The sequence below is a fragment of the Lontra canadensis genome, unplaced genomic scaffold (genome assembly GCF_010015895.1).
Source record: "Lontra canadensis isolate GAN:19392208 unplaced genomic scaffold, GSC_riverotter_1.0 scaffold142, whole genome shotgun sequence".
NCBI classification, from domain to species: Eukaryota; Metazoa; Chordata; class Mammalia; order Carnivora; family Mustelidae; genus Lontra; species Lontra canadensis.
In genome coordinates, this window is record NW_022631136.1 from 2,084,856 (window position 1) to 2,101,115 (window position 16,260).

At 47.5% G+C, this 16,260-nt stretch overlaps 1 protein-coding gene and 1 long non-coding RNA gene across 3 annotated transcripts; one reads left to right on the forward strand and one right to left on the reverse strand.

Annotated features, from left to right (window-relative positions):
- Window positions 1-530: 530 nt before the first annotated feature.
- S100A10 (S100 calcium binding protein A10) lies at window positions 531-11,102 on the reverse strand. The gene is made up of 3 exons (XM_032843529.1): window positions 11,001-11,102; window positions 3,880-4,032; window positions 531-939 (listed from the first exon to the last, which is right to left on the reverse strand). Exons 2-3 carry the CDS (start codon window positions 4,009-4,011, stop codon window positions 778-780), a joined length of 294 nt encoding a protein of 97 aa, XP_032699420.1. The 5' UTR covers window positions 4,012-4,032; window positions 11,001-11,102; the 3' UTR covers window positions 531-777.
- Window positions 10,440-15,403, forward strand: LOC116858684. Of its 2 annotated transcripts, none has more exons than XR_004380986.1 (3): window positions 10,440-10,958; window positions 13,981-14,076; window positions 14,614-15,403. It is a non-coding gene; the product is annotated as an uncharacterized LOC116858684 (long non-coding RNA). The 2 variants fall into 2 exon arrangements; XR_004380985.1 differs by having other exon boundaries at window positions 10,440-10,621.
- The last annotated feature ends 857 nt before the right edge of the window (window positions 15,404-16,260 follow it).

Here is a 16,260-nt window from a genome sequence, read left to right on the forward strand (position 1 = left end):
GGTACCAGCACTTCATTTTCAACAGAAAAGACTACCCCATTCTGTAAGTTGTGCTGGCCTGTTTCCTGCCATCACAATCTAATCAGGACACATCTCATGACAACTCAACGTATGTTAGTGTGTTGTTGTTACTGAAGCATCACACCAGACTCTGTTTTTTGATCGGTTGTCTTATAGGCCTATTTTTACCCAAGACTACTGAAACTCCACAATGAAAATTGGACTCTGACATCTCAGACATTCAAAGTGCTTGTTGGAAAGGCTCTGACTTAACTAGACAAGACAGTGCTCATTACTGATAAAATTAGGATATATTCTGGAAGTGCCTTCTCTTAATCCTTGAAGTTTTGGTCCTTCAGCTAGACACGGCTCCAAGGGCAGATCAGTCAGAGAAGTCAGACCCCAGGCTGAACTGAGAGAGCTTTCCCACTTTGCCCGCTCTGCAGTAAGCAGGCTGCCCAAGGACATGCAGGCTCTTCAGGAATGAAGCAGGGACTAAGCATTTCTGAAGAAGGAACAACCATTCCATCTCAAGTGAGGAACTAAAAAAAGGAATTTGTTTATTGAGGGCAAGAGGATGCAAACAATATAAAAATCAAAAGCTTATCTGACTTTTCTTTATCTGCTTCTCAAATGGGGGTTGGATTTTATTTGTACATTTTCTGAGTGTCCCCAACTGCAAATGGAATCCTTTATACAGGGGGAAGCTGTGGGACAGATTCCTTAAGAGACCCTTTGGGAGAACTCTCATTGGGCAGGAGTGGTGCTCAGTATCGCCTATTTCTTTCCCTTCTGCTTCATGTGTACTACAAAATAGTCATTGCATGCAATGGTGAGCCCTGCGATTAGCGAGAAGAAGCTCTGGAAGCCCACTTTGCCATCTCGGCACTGGTCGAGGTCCTTCATTATTTTGTCCACGGCCAGAGGGTCTTTCTGATTCTGAAAAAAAGAACAAAGGCAAGAAATATTGGTCAGTGGTTACTGTGCCAAGCTTCTCTGATTTGCTCTGCTGACAACCATTAATTAATATAATCTTCCAATTATCTGAACTCTTGTTTTAGGTTGTAAGTGATTTTTGGAGGTCACCTAAATGTATTTTTCTGCCTTAAGGGAGCATTTCAGTAAATTCATATTCAATTCATAAGCTAGGAAAGAAATTTTCATGGTATCTTTTCATAGAACTATAGAGATATTAGGAATTGCCTATTTCTAGGAAGAGGAGATTCATGTCAGAGAAGCTAGACCAGGCCTCCTAATTCTCAGTCCACTGCATATACTGCTGTGAACTTGGCATGACCTTCTGATCTGCTCTCCTTCTAGCTCAGCCAATTCCACAATTTTCAAGATCACAGGATTCTGCCTGAGAATCACCCTAAAGTTCCCATTTTTTTTTTGCATCGTGTCAGCCTACATTCTCTTCACAATTTTTTTTTTTTTTTTAAGATTTCATTTATTTATTTGACAGAGAGAGACACAGTGAGATAGGGAACACAAGTAGGGGGAATGGGAGAGGGAGAAGCAGGCTTCCCTCCAAGCAGGGAGCCGGACACGGGTCTTGACCCCAGGACCCTGGGATCATGAGTTGAGCTGAAGGCAGATGCTTAACAACTGACCCATCCAGGTGCCCCAGCCTACATCCTCTTAACAAGTGTTTGTTTCTGACAGTGTGGTCAAATCCTTGAAAAAGGAAGCTCCTTAAGAAAAGATCTCGTAAGATAATTTAGGCAGTAAGTTTCAGATCTCTCCTTTTCCTCGTGAGGATGGTGAGGATGGTTAGACGTGGTAGTGTGGCTGCTCCTCCAGGGGCCAGACCATCAACCAGTGAGGGAAATGAGGCCCTCTGGAGGCGTAAAGGTGTTCAGGGGAAGTCTCTGCAATTCCACGGATTATGCATATGAGTGAGGAAACTCATACGCAGTGTCTCAGGAGTGGTGGATATTTCCACACTGCACCCAGAAACCCCCTATGCTAGAGCAGCAACATTTCCCACTTGAGGACTGTAAACTCCACCCTAAGCTGTCACCTTCTACTCACTCTGTGTGGCTGCCTCCGCTTCTGGTGGGTTTCAGTTAATTCTGGCCTCACCCCCAGCTTCCTGGCTGCGGTCAGGAGTGAAATTTGGATGACACAGACTTCAACTTTAGAAACAAAATGCTCCGTCAGTGCAGCAAGTGTGGGTGTGTCCAGAATTAGGATCTGTGCCTGGAATAAATGGCACGGCCACGTTCTGTACTCCGGAGTCTGTACGCCCTTTACGTTTCTTATGCCACCAAGCCTTCAGGTGGAGAGTCCGGGTCTCACATGATCATCATCCTCACTTCTCATTTTATGCAACAGCGCAATTAACAAGGGGTTAGTACGCGGAGAATGCCTTTGTGTGATGGGCAGGCTTACAAGGAACACATGCCCCTGCATTTTATGCTTGCCTGGGAGGATTCCCGAGAGCGGAAGTGTGGAGGTGATTGTGTCCAGCCCTCTCATGTATGGGGCCGGCACTGAGGCCCGGAAGCCAATGCCACCTGGCTAGTGTGAGGACAAAGCCAGATCTAATTCATTGTCTGGGGCTGTGAAAGCAGAGCAGCGGCATATTCTGCAGTCTTCTGGGCTAGCATCGTGGCCCGTGTGGCTGTGAGCCCGCTGTCAGGCTCTGGGTATCCACTTACTTAACTGGCGTGGATAACATGTGAATCAGAGCGTACTGTAAAACCCCATGTTTACAGGTTCAGGAGGCAGGGGCTCGACTCATGTGCTCACCACCAGGGTGACGACAAGACGCAGGACTCAGCACTTTACCATCAGCTCCCTTCACCTGTTAGAGGCTAATGCAGTTTTCTACCCCAAGCACAGTTTTCTACCCCAAGCTAATGCAGTTTTCTACCCTAAGCACAGTAACGATCCTTTCCTCTTTTTTTTTTTTAGATTTTACTTATTTATTTGACAGAGAGAGAGGGGGAGGCAGAGGTAGAGGGAGAAGCAGGCTGCCACTGAGTAGAGAGCACAACATGGGGCTTAACATGGAGCTTGATCCCAGGACCCTGGCATCATGACCTGAGCCAAAGGCAGCCGCTTAACTGACGGAGCCACCCAGGCGCCCCAGTAACGATCCTATCAAATGACCACAGGAGTGGCAGGGAGAAAGGGGCTTGCATTTCATGCTAGTACTTTGTCAAGCAATGTTTCCCCTTCGGTTAAACACCACAGCCACGTCTTGAGGGGCTACGATGTAAAAGGACAACTATGCCTTGTGGCCTAATGTCCTGAGTGAGGTGTCTGAGCTGATGGCACAGTCCTCTCCTAGTCCTGATGGGCCCCTCTGTCTGTGGGACTCAAGCTGTGTTCTCAGAGCATTTTCAGTGCAGAAAGCAGTGATTTCTGAGTCACACTTGGCTCTCATTCAGCAGATGCTTGACACCATTCCTTTCTAGATTAGAACAGGACACTTATTTTTAAAAAGCCTTTATCTGAAGGGATCTAAGAAGAGACATGAATTGCTCAGAGTGGATGTGACCAGAATGTGGGATCTCCAATGCCAGGTTTATGATCTGAGGTGGCCACTTCCTGCTTGATGCCTCTCTGGTGAGAGGCCTTTTTTCTCTGTCTCTGTCTCAATGGACATCTTGTGGTTCTGTGTGTGCAGCCTTAATTCACCTTCATACTGTAAGCTCCTTGAGGGTAGGGAGTGTGTCTTCTCTACCTTCTGCTTCCCCTATGACATCTTACAAACCGTAGGCACTCAATAATGTTTAATAAGCAAAGGAGCAAAGACACTTTTCTACTAGGGGCCTCCACAGGGAAGGGATGGAAAGTGGAAGGAACAGCAACCAAGACTAGAAGTCCTGGTGTTCATGCCTGGTTCTTTCTGGGCCTTTCAGGACTTACTTCCAAAAATCCAGGGAACTCCTTTTCCATGAGTACTCGCAGGTCCTCCTTTGTTAAGTAGCCTTTATCACCAGCAAACTTGTGAAACGTGAACATCATGGTTTCCATGGCATGTTCCATTTGAGACGGCATTTTGGTGAGGTCTGTTGAAACCTTTTAAAAGATGTAAAGAACGAGTTTACATGAGCTTTTAAGACACATGTATTGCCAGTCTTCTGTGGGTAACTGGAAGGGAAATGATTAGGTCATCCATGTGACCCTTTCTGGCTCTAACATTCAATGAATCTAAGGCCCCATTCACCTCAGGTGTTGGGCCTCCTGTTGATGGAAATGGGCCCCTCAGGTATTGGTGCTCTAAATGAGGAATTTGTCTAGTTGCCCACTAAGTCTGCATCAATTACCTAATGAAGAATACAAACTAATCATTTGGAAAAGCAAGGTCAGTATTCCTATTTTTAACCGACAAATCATCTACTGAAAGAGCAGAGGTTTCATCTTTTCTCTTGCCACTGGTACATGGGACTGACTCTTAGATATGTCTGAATACCAACAACCCACACAGTCAAGCCTGGTTAATACTCCAAGCTTAACTAGGTAACCTGATTCAGTTTAAGTCTAGGTTTAGAAATCTGCTAAAAAGGCACCTGGGTGGCACAGGTGGCTGAGTGTCTGACTCTTGGTTTTGGCTCAGGTTGTGATCTCAGGGTCATGAGATCAAGCCCTGCTCAGTGTGGAGTCTTCATTATATTTAATTTAAAGATTTTATTTATTTATTTGAGAGAGAGAAAGAGGGAGAAAGAGCATAAGCTGGGGGAGCAGCAGAGGGAGAGGGAGGAGCAGACTCCCCACTGAGCAGGAAGCTCAATGCAGGATTTGATCCCAGTATGTTGGGATCATGACCTGAGCCAAAGGCAGATGCTTAACCGAATGAACCACCCAGGTGCCCCCGTGCAGAGTCTTCTTGACATTCTCTCTCCCTCTCCCTCTGCAGTGCACCACCCCCCACCCCCAACACCATGCATGTGCTCTCTCTCTGTCTTAAAAAAAAAAAAAAAGAAAAAGAAAAATACAAATCTGATTACAAATAAATTTTGTTTCCTGGGCGTGTATTCTTTACTAAAGGTCTGAACTTGTTATTGATTGCAACACATTGCTTGCATCTCTGGTAGTAAAATGCAGGTTTTCAAAGCTACTCAAAGCTCATTGTCTAGTTTCTTGAAAAGGAACAAGTAACAGTATATTCCCAACTCCTTCGGGGACCTAGTTTTTGGCAGGAAGCACAGAAGAACCACTCTGATTCTGGGGCACAGTGGGAGAGCAAAACCTTTCCATTGGAAAGTGTTTAAAAGAAGGGAAAGGAAACATGTCAGATCATTCTGTTCAGGTACAATGATCTGGGGGCATATGCCACATCAAGACCTGGTGCCTGGTGCTTAATACAAACTCAGTGGATTTTGGCTTCATTGGAAGGAATGTTTTGTCAGAACAGAGTAGTTTTGGCCAACATCACTTAAGATCACACTAGTGGACAGAAACAGGTGAACCTGAATGGAGACTGAAGCATACCACTCCAAAAACAAACAACAACAAAACAAAAAGCCCCCAAAGGGGAGCCTGGGTGGCTCAGTTGGTTAAGCAGTTAAGTGTCTGCCTTCAGCTCAGGTCATGATCCCGGGGTCCTAGGATTGAGCCCCCACATTGGACTCCCGGCTGAGCAGGGAGTCTGCTTCTCCCTCTCCCTCTGCGGCTTCCCCCGCCGTCACTCACTTGTGCTCTCTCTCTCATTCTATCAAATAAGTAAAATCTTAAAGAGAAATAAGTAAGCCCCCCCAAACCCCACGGCACAAGAACAGGTTTTGAGCACAGATTGATGGAGAGGTTGGCACCTTTCCTGGTTGGAGTGCCCAAAGAAACCAGAAACATGATTTCGGTCTGGTTCCTGCTGCTGACGGATCTGTGTTCAACACAGATTTCTAAATGCTATCTTTTACAGAGGAGAAGGCAGAGCTAGTTGGTGACCATGGGGACTGAGCAATTATACTTCTGAATTGTAAATTCTACCCCTTTAATCCCCAGAAAAGTGCAGGAACCAGCACGCTAAAGAATGTGCTACTCTACGGAATGCTACACGCCAGACTCTGGCGTGATTCATCCAAAAGGCAGTTCTCTTGGAAAGATCAGCAAATTAATGCTTCAAGGTCCACTGTGAGATGAATTCCAGGGGAACCACACCCCTTTCCTCCTCTCGTACACAGCCCCAGTGGTTGTCAATGGCAACCCACAGAGCTTAGATGGAGTTGCCCTTGCCTGGATTGTTCTGGAAGTTGAGCAATTTAAGAGAACTGAGCTGAACGAGTCAGGGGAGGGAAGATGTGGGATCCCACTCCAGGTCTGAAATAACTCAGGAAAAGAGTCAGTGACCAGAGGTATTAAAAAAAAAAAACCCTATGTGTCTAAGCTCAGAGAAGCAGGGTTCTTCATAACCGATTCCCAAAGGTGCCGAAATTGGTACTGGTCACCAGACACCCAACTCACCTTCTGCACAGAGCAAAGGGAAGGTGCACTGCAAAGCCAGAGAAGAAAGGGGACATGGCATAGTAAGGACCCCTATAATGGGAGAACAGGCTAATTTAGGAACTTCTAAGGAATATAAGTTTTAAGCAGGAAATCTTGGCGACCCTTGAATATCTTCTTTGAGAGAGTGAGGCCAGTCTAACTCGAGTGAACGCTCAGGTCTCAGATGACTCCAGTCCCCACTCCTACTTGTCCACATTCATTAGGAAGCTTTCTTCTCTGAAGCCACGTGTTCCCCATCTTCCCCTCCCCATCGCTGTTTTATTTAACAAATGGGCCGTAAGAACAGCAGCCAGCCGACTCCCTATTTGTCAGGTAGACCTTTGAAATAAGAATGCAGAACACTGACTAGCCAGGAATCTGAGTTCATGGAGGTGAATGGCTTTGATAAGCAGAGGAGATGCCCACGGTCTCATCAGGAACCAGTGCCCAGAGAGTAATGAGCAGGGCTACGAGCAAATTATTGTTTTGAAGGCGGAGCCAGAGCATTGGTTTTCAAGTAAGATGAAGGAAAAGGGGCAAAAGTTGTGATTAGAACTGTTCTCTTAGCTAGTGGATGAGTCACGGAGCTCTTCTTCCCCAATGCAGCTGCTGCCCCACTGAGTCAGTAGCTCTCCTGTCTTGGGTGGGGCAGGCTGCAGGGCTGACCATTGGTACTAGAGGAGCAAGTTCAGGGACCTGAATCTGGCGCTTCCATCTCCCCAAACACACAACACACTCCGTTCCATTTTCACTGGGGCCAAGAGGGGGCAGCATCCTGCGTACCCAGGACAACCTAGCTTTGCACCTGAAACACTCAAACCATTTAATTTTTCACCTGTCTATCTCCCTCTCAGATTTAAGATCCTCCAGGGGAAGAACTGTGAATTATTCTGTTCTATGAACTGCAAGATAAGCGTTTGCAAAATGAATGAATGAATCAATCAGACAAGCCCCTTGGCAGGACCTGAAGTGCAGGTGTGACCACCCGGGTTTGCACTGAAACCCTTGTAGTTCAGAGCTCGGCAGAAGGATGTGAAGCTGGGGTGAAGTGGGGAAGCGGCCCACAGGGGCTGCCTGTGAATGGGAATAGTAGGGTACAGACAAAAGCACATTCCGTGAGCGCAGGGAAAAAAAAAAAACGTGTCCTGCTAAACAGGTCTGGCCAGACCCTGAACATGACTTCTCTTTCTCTTCTCACTCCTGCTGTTTTCTTGTGTTTTGGTTCACACTGTGCACTCCACAGGCTGTAACTACCTCATCGTTCTTGCATTTTTTTATTGAGTCATTTTATTCTGATGTCTGTGTGTCCTCCCTACCTGTTTGCCTGGGTAAGAGGTCTTTACAATGGAGGCTCAGAACTCTAGTTTTTCTCTGTGCAGTTCTCTCTACAGAAAAGAACCCTGAACTCCACAAATTTAGTCACAGTGGTGGGAATTACATTTTCCATTTCTGGTCCTCCTACACTGAGCACCTGCTGTGCACGTCCCTGACGTTAGGCTGGTGTGCACATTCACACATATACACACACACACACACACACACACACACACGCACTTTCTCTCTCTCTCTCTCTCTGGTGCTTGCCTTTGGGGAGTTCACCAGCTAATGGCATACTGTTTAAAAATATATTCTGAATTCTAGCTAATTGTATTTCTGATTCTTTCCCCACTAGATTGTGGGTTCCTTAAGCAGCCTGCCCTCCCACAGCCTGCTCAATGGAGTGGTAAGAATGAGTGACAATAATGTACATTTCGGTTCTCCTGGGAGTAGCAGGGAGCAGGAGGCCTCCTTAGAAAAGTGTCTATTCCTGAGTGATCCCAAATGTTTGCTCTGGACCCATGCCCAGATCCAGACCGTAATTTCAAAAAGGACGCTTCTAAAGAGCAAGAGGGCTGATTTACTTTGCTCTTCTGTGTCTTGTCCATACTCTAGTTTTTTTACAGCCCACCCAGAAAATAATTGGCAGGGTGTGTGTCAAAACAAACATCTGTTATTTAAAAATGTGTTTGAGGTTTCCTTCCTTCTGCTTTGGAGATTTTGAAAAGAAAAGAAAAGAAACCTTTTTCTTTCTTTCTTTCTTTCTTTTTTTTTTTTTTTTAATTGAACACAGAAGGTATTTTTGAATTTGATCCCTAAAAAGAATTCAGAAAAAATGAGTTGAGGCAACGGATCTGGATCCAGGCTCTCTCTCCTGCCTCTCCTCAAACATAAAACTTGCTCATCAAAAACGTGGGCAGTGAAGAAAAAGCTCCAGATGCAAGAAGAACTCAGAAGCCCTCTCTACCCCAGTGGAGCATGTTCACCTTTCCTGGAAGATCTGTCAGACATCAGCCTGAACTGGCAAAGGGTAGCCATTGTGACAGTGCTGTTAAACCCATTGGTGGGTTGAATGGTAGTTATTTAGTGAAGGGGTAGGAAGTGCTGAAAATTGTTAAAAAATAAGCAAATTCATTCTTTTTGTTTTTGATATGAGATTCCTAAATTGTTGAGTCTTCAGGAAAATGAAAAGCTTAAGAAAGATGCTAAGCCTTCATTCCAGCTTTCCCAGCACTCAGAGTGCTAACTTACACATCAAAACCCTGAAAAGATTCCATTGTTTTCCTCAACTTTGAACTATTGGGCTTTATCCAAGGGCATACCAAGTGGGCAGTGCTCTAAAAAAGCCACATTTTTGGAACTCTCATTGGAAAGCAGGGAGGCACCCAGTCTTAGCTCCACCAGGCCCAAGGGCTGACTTCACTGGGGCGGCTGCTTGAGATACTGGTCAAAGGCCAGACTCGGGAGGAAAAGGGCCCATCCTATACTGTTTGCAAAAAAAGCCAGGGCAGAGCACCATCTAAAAATCAGCATACTTTATGGCCAGGATATCCTCAAGAAAACGTGAAGAACTGAAATAATAAACTTCAAATGGGTCAAGGACCACGATGAAGAAAGTAGCTTCTGGCTGTCAAGGAAGGCATATATGCCATCCAGGAGAGACAAGAAATAGAAACAGGTTAGGAATCTGTGGGGGCCGGGCTGATGAAGAAATTTCCCATGAGTTATATGAACTCATTTCTGCCTCAGCCTCTGGTATTATCTTTTGCAATCTGCTGGAACATGTTGGAGGCAAAGATCACTGTCTGGGTGTTTTCCATGAGCCTGGTCTCCCCTGAAGTGCAGGGTATAAAGAGCCACTGCAGCAGTCTGAAACTCAAGCTGCAGAGCTGGGGGGTGGAAACCTACAGCCGCTGCTAAAAACATCTTAACGGGAAGAGCTACCTCACAAGTAAAGCTGGGGCAGCCTGCCAGCAGGCATGCCGGCCAATCACCCAACAGGGGTGCGTCTCACCTTGGCCTTGCCAATCCAGTTGCTGCCCTCACCCACAGTTCAGTCCAGAAACCTCTCCTTCAGATAGCTGGCCAGTCCTGGTGTGACTCACTTCCTCTTGGAAAATGCCCTCTGAGATGGCACAGTTCCCCTTCTTCGGGAAGTCTTCTGTCCGAACCATCTGCACAGACTATCTGGAACCACTGCGGCCACACCCGCATGGTCTCACAGCTGAGTCACGGGCCTGCTCTAGGAGAATCTGGGAGCCCTTTGTGCTCACCAGGCCCTGCATGATGCTCCCAGCTCCCCTTGAGAGGGAAGGGGAGGTGGACTTGATGTATTTCAGGGTCTGGCCTAGGGCTCTGCTCTGCCTAGCTTGTAGCTGCTCGGCTTTCCTTAGCTTTCCTCACCAGCCCCAACCACCCACCTTTGCAGAGTCTCGGTTTCAATCAGGTAGTCTAAATGGACAGTTAGCAGTGTCCAGGGCTGGAGGAAGCCGCATTCCTTTGGCTAAGCTCAAGTTGTGACCCGGTACCAAGGGCAAGTTTATCTCTGCTCATGCACCGGGCCAGATTAATCTGGGCTGGAAGGTCTTTCATCAAGGCCGCTCTTCCCTTCTTTATAGTTCCACTTGTTTAATGAGGATTGCAAGAAGGGAATCCTTTCAGTAGGGAAATCCCTTCCTATATTCTCCTCTCCGCCACCGCCGGCTAGCCAAGCTTTGTTACGAAAACAAATAGACCTACACACAAACAACAGGAAGCCCAACCTGCAGCATCTGGGCGAGGGACTGAGCAGTGCCCTTTAGGAAGCTGCCAACCTGTCCAGCTCGGTCCGTGTATCTCAGAGGAGGAGACCACACACATCTGGCCAGAGGTCAGCCTGCAGCTCGAGCCCACAGAGAAACATGTCAGCCGGGAAGGGGCGAGAAGCGGGATTTCGGATAACTCGGGAGACTGGTGGAAAAGTAGGAAAAGTGGCAGTAAGGAGCAACGGAAAGGGAGGAGAGGTCAGAGGCCCCGGGGCGCCCACACCGCGGACCGGGAATAAAGGAAGAGCGCCCCTCCTCCATTCCGTGAGGATCGGGGCAGGGGCGCTGCCCGCTTCGCCGGGGTGTGGCCCAGGGCGCTGAGAAGTGGACAGCTAGCAGCCGCCGGCGCCCGGAACACCGCGCGAGCCCCGACAGCCGACTGGGGGCTTCCCCAGGCGCCAGGTCCGGGCTGGGGGCGGCCCGGGAGCGGCGGGCGGAACTCACCTTGGCCGGAGGCGCACAGGGACGATTGGCTGGCTGGGACGCGCGGCCAGTGAGCGGTACGCGGCGCTCTGGGAGCCTTAGTAAGGGGCGGGGGTTGGCAGGGGGAGGGGGAGGCAGGAGGAGCCTGGGCCGGTGTCCCGGGCGCGCTCACCCCACCCCTTCACCCCACCCTCCTCTTCCTGTTACCCCCCCCCCACCCCAACCCGGCGCAGGCACACGCCCTCCCGGCGGTGCCGCAGCGCCCCGGACTCCGCCCGCTCTCACCTCGCCTGAGAGCGTTCTTGTGAACGTGTTTTCCTACTCCAGGGCTCTTGGATAGTTCAGGGCATCCCCACCCTGGGCCGTGCCCTTCCTCTCGGGTTTGGTTTTAGAGTGAGCGCGCGAGGAAATCAAAGAATCCAGCCGTTCTGCGGGTGGGGTGCGCTGGCCCAGAACCACATGTAGGCGGCTCTTCGGTAACCTACAGGTCTAGGAATTAGTTTCTAGATGGTTCCGCAGGGAGGGAGGGACACGTGGAGCCCAAACGACAGCCAAGGCGTTGTATTTGCAGATTAGGCCCAGGACTGCAGTCCGGAGGGTCTCCTTGGCCTGTGCCCGTGGCAGCCCACATCTGGCGGAGAAGCCGGTTCCCTGCTTGGCACCTGCCCTGCAGAGTGGGGGATGGAGGGTGCTGTTGGCTTGTCGGCTCCCACACAGGCCCCTTGTTGGACAAGGGATTGACCCCTCAGTGTGTATGGCTTCACGTGGTGTATAGTTGAGCTTCAGTTGTAGGTAACATCGTTAAGACCAAGGTTTCTAGCCTCCTTTTTGTCCTGCAATCGGCCTGTTTGGTTCTCGGAGCCCTTTTTAAGAAGTTTCTGGAAGAAGTTTAGAGAAAACCTAAGGGTTTCTAGTGGATGCACAGTGTTTCCTTCCTACCCCCATTTCTTTTAACTGCTGTTTAGGGTTAAATGCAAACTACTAGCAGCTGTTGGTGGAAAAGGGCCCACTCCCAAGTCCTGGGTTTTCCTTTGTTCCCAGGGGAGGTCCTGGGAGGAGTGGAGTGAGTGATCCTAAAGGAATGAACAGACTCGGGGAATCCTCCAAGTGCTACCATGTGACTATTCTTGGCTCTTGCTAGGAAAACCCAATTTGAATTTCAATTCTCACTCACACTGGGTTCCTGCAACCCTGGTGGGGACTGTTCAGGGGGGAGTTCTTCAAAATTTTGCCATATACTTTCTTTTTCCCAGACCCCAAGTTTTAGTCAAGAATGGAGAAACACACACACACATATTTCTAAGTTGGGGATTTGCAGGAAGGGAGGGGGACTTAAAAAAATTGAACCCAAATTCTCAAATTTGGTCCCTAAAGTAAATTCAGGAAAAAGGCAATGGATCTGGATCCAGGCTCTCTCTCCTATTTCTCCCCAAACATAAAACTTGTTCACCAAAGAAGTGGGTGGCAAAGAAAAAGCTCCAGATGCACGAAGAAAGAACTCCGAAGCCTTCTCTACCCCAGTGGAGCACATCCACTTTTCCTTGAAGAGTTGTCAGCCATCAGCCTGAACTGGAAAAGGGTAGCCATTGTGACAGTGCTGTTAAATCCACTTGGTGGGTTGGGTGGTAGTAATTTAGTGAAGGGATAGGAAGCACGGAAAATTATCAAAAATAAGTAAAAAAAAAATTTTTTTTTTGCTTTTGATGTGAGATTTCTAAATTGTGATCACACTGATTATAGAATTATGTGTTCTATTTTTGTTTCATAATACTTTATTTTCCTTCCTTCCTTTTCTTCCTTCCTTCTCTCTTTCTTTTTTTTTCTTTTTACTATTTTCTGTCATTATTTATCAAGAACATGCTTATTCATTTACTCATTCTTTTTTTTTTTAACCCCTATTCATCTACACTGTAGCTTCTCTACTCTCTTCTTCTGGTTGCTGGTGCCAGAAGCTGAGGCCTTCCAGTTCCTAGTAGCTTTGGCTCCAAAGATGGAGGGAACCGCGTTTCTGAAACCCTGTGAAGTGCTGAGAATGCAGTGGTGAAAATGGTCAGTAGGATGGCCATTATCTCTGTCTTTGTGAAGCTTCTTATGTTTTTGTACTGGAAGGTCCATAAAGTCCCAAGTGTCTGCCACGCTTATATTCTCCCTCTAGAAGATGTTGTGCCAGGCAGTTCTTCCTTTTTTTTCTTTCTAAATATTTTGTTTATTTATTTGATGGGGAGAGAGAGAGAGAACGTGCACACAAGCGGCAGGGGTGGGGGGTGAGGAGCAGAGGGAGAGGGAGAAGCAGGCTACCCCCTGAGTCAGAAGCCCGAAGCAGGGCTGTATCACAGGACCCTGTGATCATGACCTGAGCTGAAGGCAGATGCACAACCAACCGGATGAGTCACCCAGGTGCCCCAGACAGTTCTTTCTTGAGAAAGTAGATAGGCCTTGTAAACCATATGCATACAGTGAAGCCACCTCAGTTTCCCTAGTGACAACCAACGGGATCAGGCAGCAGTGCCTGAGCCAGAGCTGCTCAGCCAGGATGGTAGAGTAGCAGCAGGAAGGGGAGCTGCGCAGAATGGAAAAGACAGAATGGCCCTGTGAAAATCAAAGAAAATCTTGTTTAAAATGGAGTCAGGAAGCCAGCAGGGGGAGCTCTCATGCCCTAGCACTCATTAAAGGCAGACCCAACAGGAAGAGAGGGACATTGCAGGTGGATACTACTTTACTATTCAGGAGGGAGGGAGGAAGGCTTTCTAGCACAATCCAGCCAATGAGAGACTGTCACAACCCAGCCAATGAAAAGCCACTACCCTTCACATTCCTAGTTTACTTGAATGGACTTGATGTTTGTAACAGTGCCGGTGAACTTCCAATTTCCTTTATAAAAGAACAGTCCTCCTTTGTTCTTCTGACTTGTCTACGTTTGCTTGTCCCAGTTTGTAATTCTCTGCTGTGCCCAAATAAACCCATATTTGCTGGTAAAATAACTGGCAGTTTTATTTTTTAGATTAACAGCCATCCAAGGAATGGGAACAGGGGCCTGACTCAGTGTGGTCCCTGGAGTGAACAGAAGGCAATGTTGAAGCTCTCCACCAGGTCTATGGTATGTTCTAGTATACTAAATGCTAGGGGCAGAGGGCATTGTTCCACTACTGAGGCAGCAATGGGAGTTGTTCCTCTTCTCCGCGTGGAAACAAAACCTGTCACTTGGTGGTTCTTAACTTTTTGAGGTTTGTAGTTAGAGCCCAGAGGGCGGCCTGTTCACTAGAAATGTGTTCTTCCCGTCAGCTGGCTGTGGCTGCTCAGCCAGGAATTGGGATCCCAGCACCTGTTGCACTCAAGTGGTACTCTGATTAGTCACCTGCTGAATGGAACTGGCCGTGATGTGTGTCACTTGCAGATGAAATTAGTTAAGAGGTGACTTTACATGAGAGACTATGGACTCTGAAAAACAATCTGAGGGGTTTGAAGCGGCGGGGGGTGGGAGGTTGGGGGAATCACGTGGTGGGTATTGGAGAGGGCACGGATTGCATGGAGCACTGGGTGTGGTGCAAAAACAAGGAATACTGTTATGCTGAAAAAAATTAAATTAAAAAAAAAAGAGGTGACTTTACCACATTTTTTTCTTCCCATTTGCTAGATGCTGAGGCTTTAGGGGGTCGGAAGGAGCCTGAGTTACTGAATCACTGAGTAGAGGAAAACCACCTGCAAACTAGGCCCAGCTTCACTGGAACAGTTATGTAGGTGAGAAAGAAAACTGGAATTTGGGGGTTTACCTGTTACCACATAACCCTAACAGATAGAATGGCATTCTTTTGTGTGCCAGAAATTTTGGTAGCATGCTCATGAAGTCAGGAGTTGAAGAATTACACTGTTACACTGATCACACATCAGCATGGTGGCATGTTTTCGTGGAACTGGCTCTCCTCCCTGAGAATCTCTTGGGTCCTCAGAAGGCATGGTGCTCCCAGGTCTGGCAAAAACGTACACCTTTTTTGTCTCTTCCTGTGCATCAAGTTGTGCCTGTAGCTCACAGAAACTATGTGCAGCCTAGCTCTGTTTGCAGGGAAACTCTGTTACTGTTGTGAATCATAATTGTAGCAAAAGAAAATTTGACCTGTCAGTGAGGGAGCCCTGGTAAGGAGTCACCGCAGTCCGTGGTACTTCAGTTGAAAAGCACGGATTTACAGTTGTCTGGTCAAGACTGGTTGATGGCAATCCAGAAAACAAAACGAAACAACCACCACCCAAGTGTGGTACACTGTAAATAGGGCAAAGCATTATTAAACCTTTCCCATATTTTTTGAACATTTAGGTTGTTACCAGTTTTTTTTTTTTTTACTGCCATACATTATAATGATATACAATAGGACTACTTTTGAATAAACACCTTTGCCCATCTGTTTATTTGCTTGTATAGATTTCTCTCAGAAATCTTAAAGGACAAGTAGGGCTTAGATTGTGTGGGTGTGGACAGGAGGGAAAAACATGTGCTAGAGCATGGAATCCTGGAGTGAGTGCTTCTATCCTAGGAATTGCTCCAGTCCAGAGAGGAAAGCCTGGGGCACCTGAGATACTCTTCTAAGGGGTTTGGAGCTTGTTTTTGAAGGTAACAGGGAGTTGCTGAAGAATGTTAAAGGAGTGTGAGCTGATATCCCACTTTCCAGCACCAGGCTCTGGATCATCACACCACTGTGAACTTGAGTCTCCCTCTGGGCAAAATAGGGGTAGACACTGATCTTCTGTGTTGACAGAAAAAAATGAAGCAGCGAGTGACCATGAAGGCACCCAGCTCTGCCCAGCAGGCAGCAGGTTCTGCACAGTGGATCTAGCTTCTGTGTGGTTCCCCCTCTGTGAGACAGAACCTCTCGGGAGGTCAAGCACGCCTGTTCTGTGGGCAAACACCTTTGAGCAGGCTTCACTCCAGGGCCCCGGAGGGTTGAATAGAGGCTGTATTTGCTGTGCTAACTTGTCTCCTGGGGCAGCAAAAGTTGAAAGACTGTAGCTTGCCTGTCGTCCTCCCTCCCTTCCTTTAAACACTGAACTCTTGGGGCACCTGGGTGGCTCAGATGATTACATGTCTGCCTGTGGCTCAGGTTGTGATCCCCAAGGTCCTGGGTTTAAGCCCTATGTCGAGCTCCCTGTTTAGTGGGGGATCTGTTTCTCCCCTCTGTCTGCCTCTTTCTTTCTTTCTCTCTCTCTCTCAAATAAATAAAATCTTAACAACAACAACAACAATGACACCGAACTCTTAGCTTGGGTTTGGAAACTACCTGCTTCTTCTATA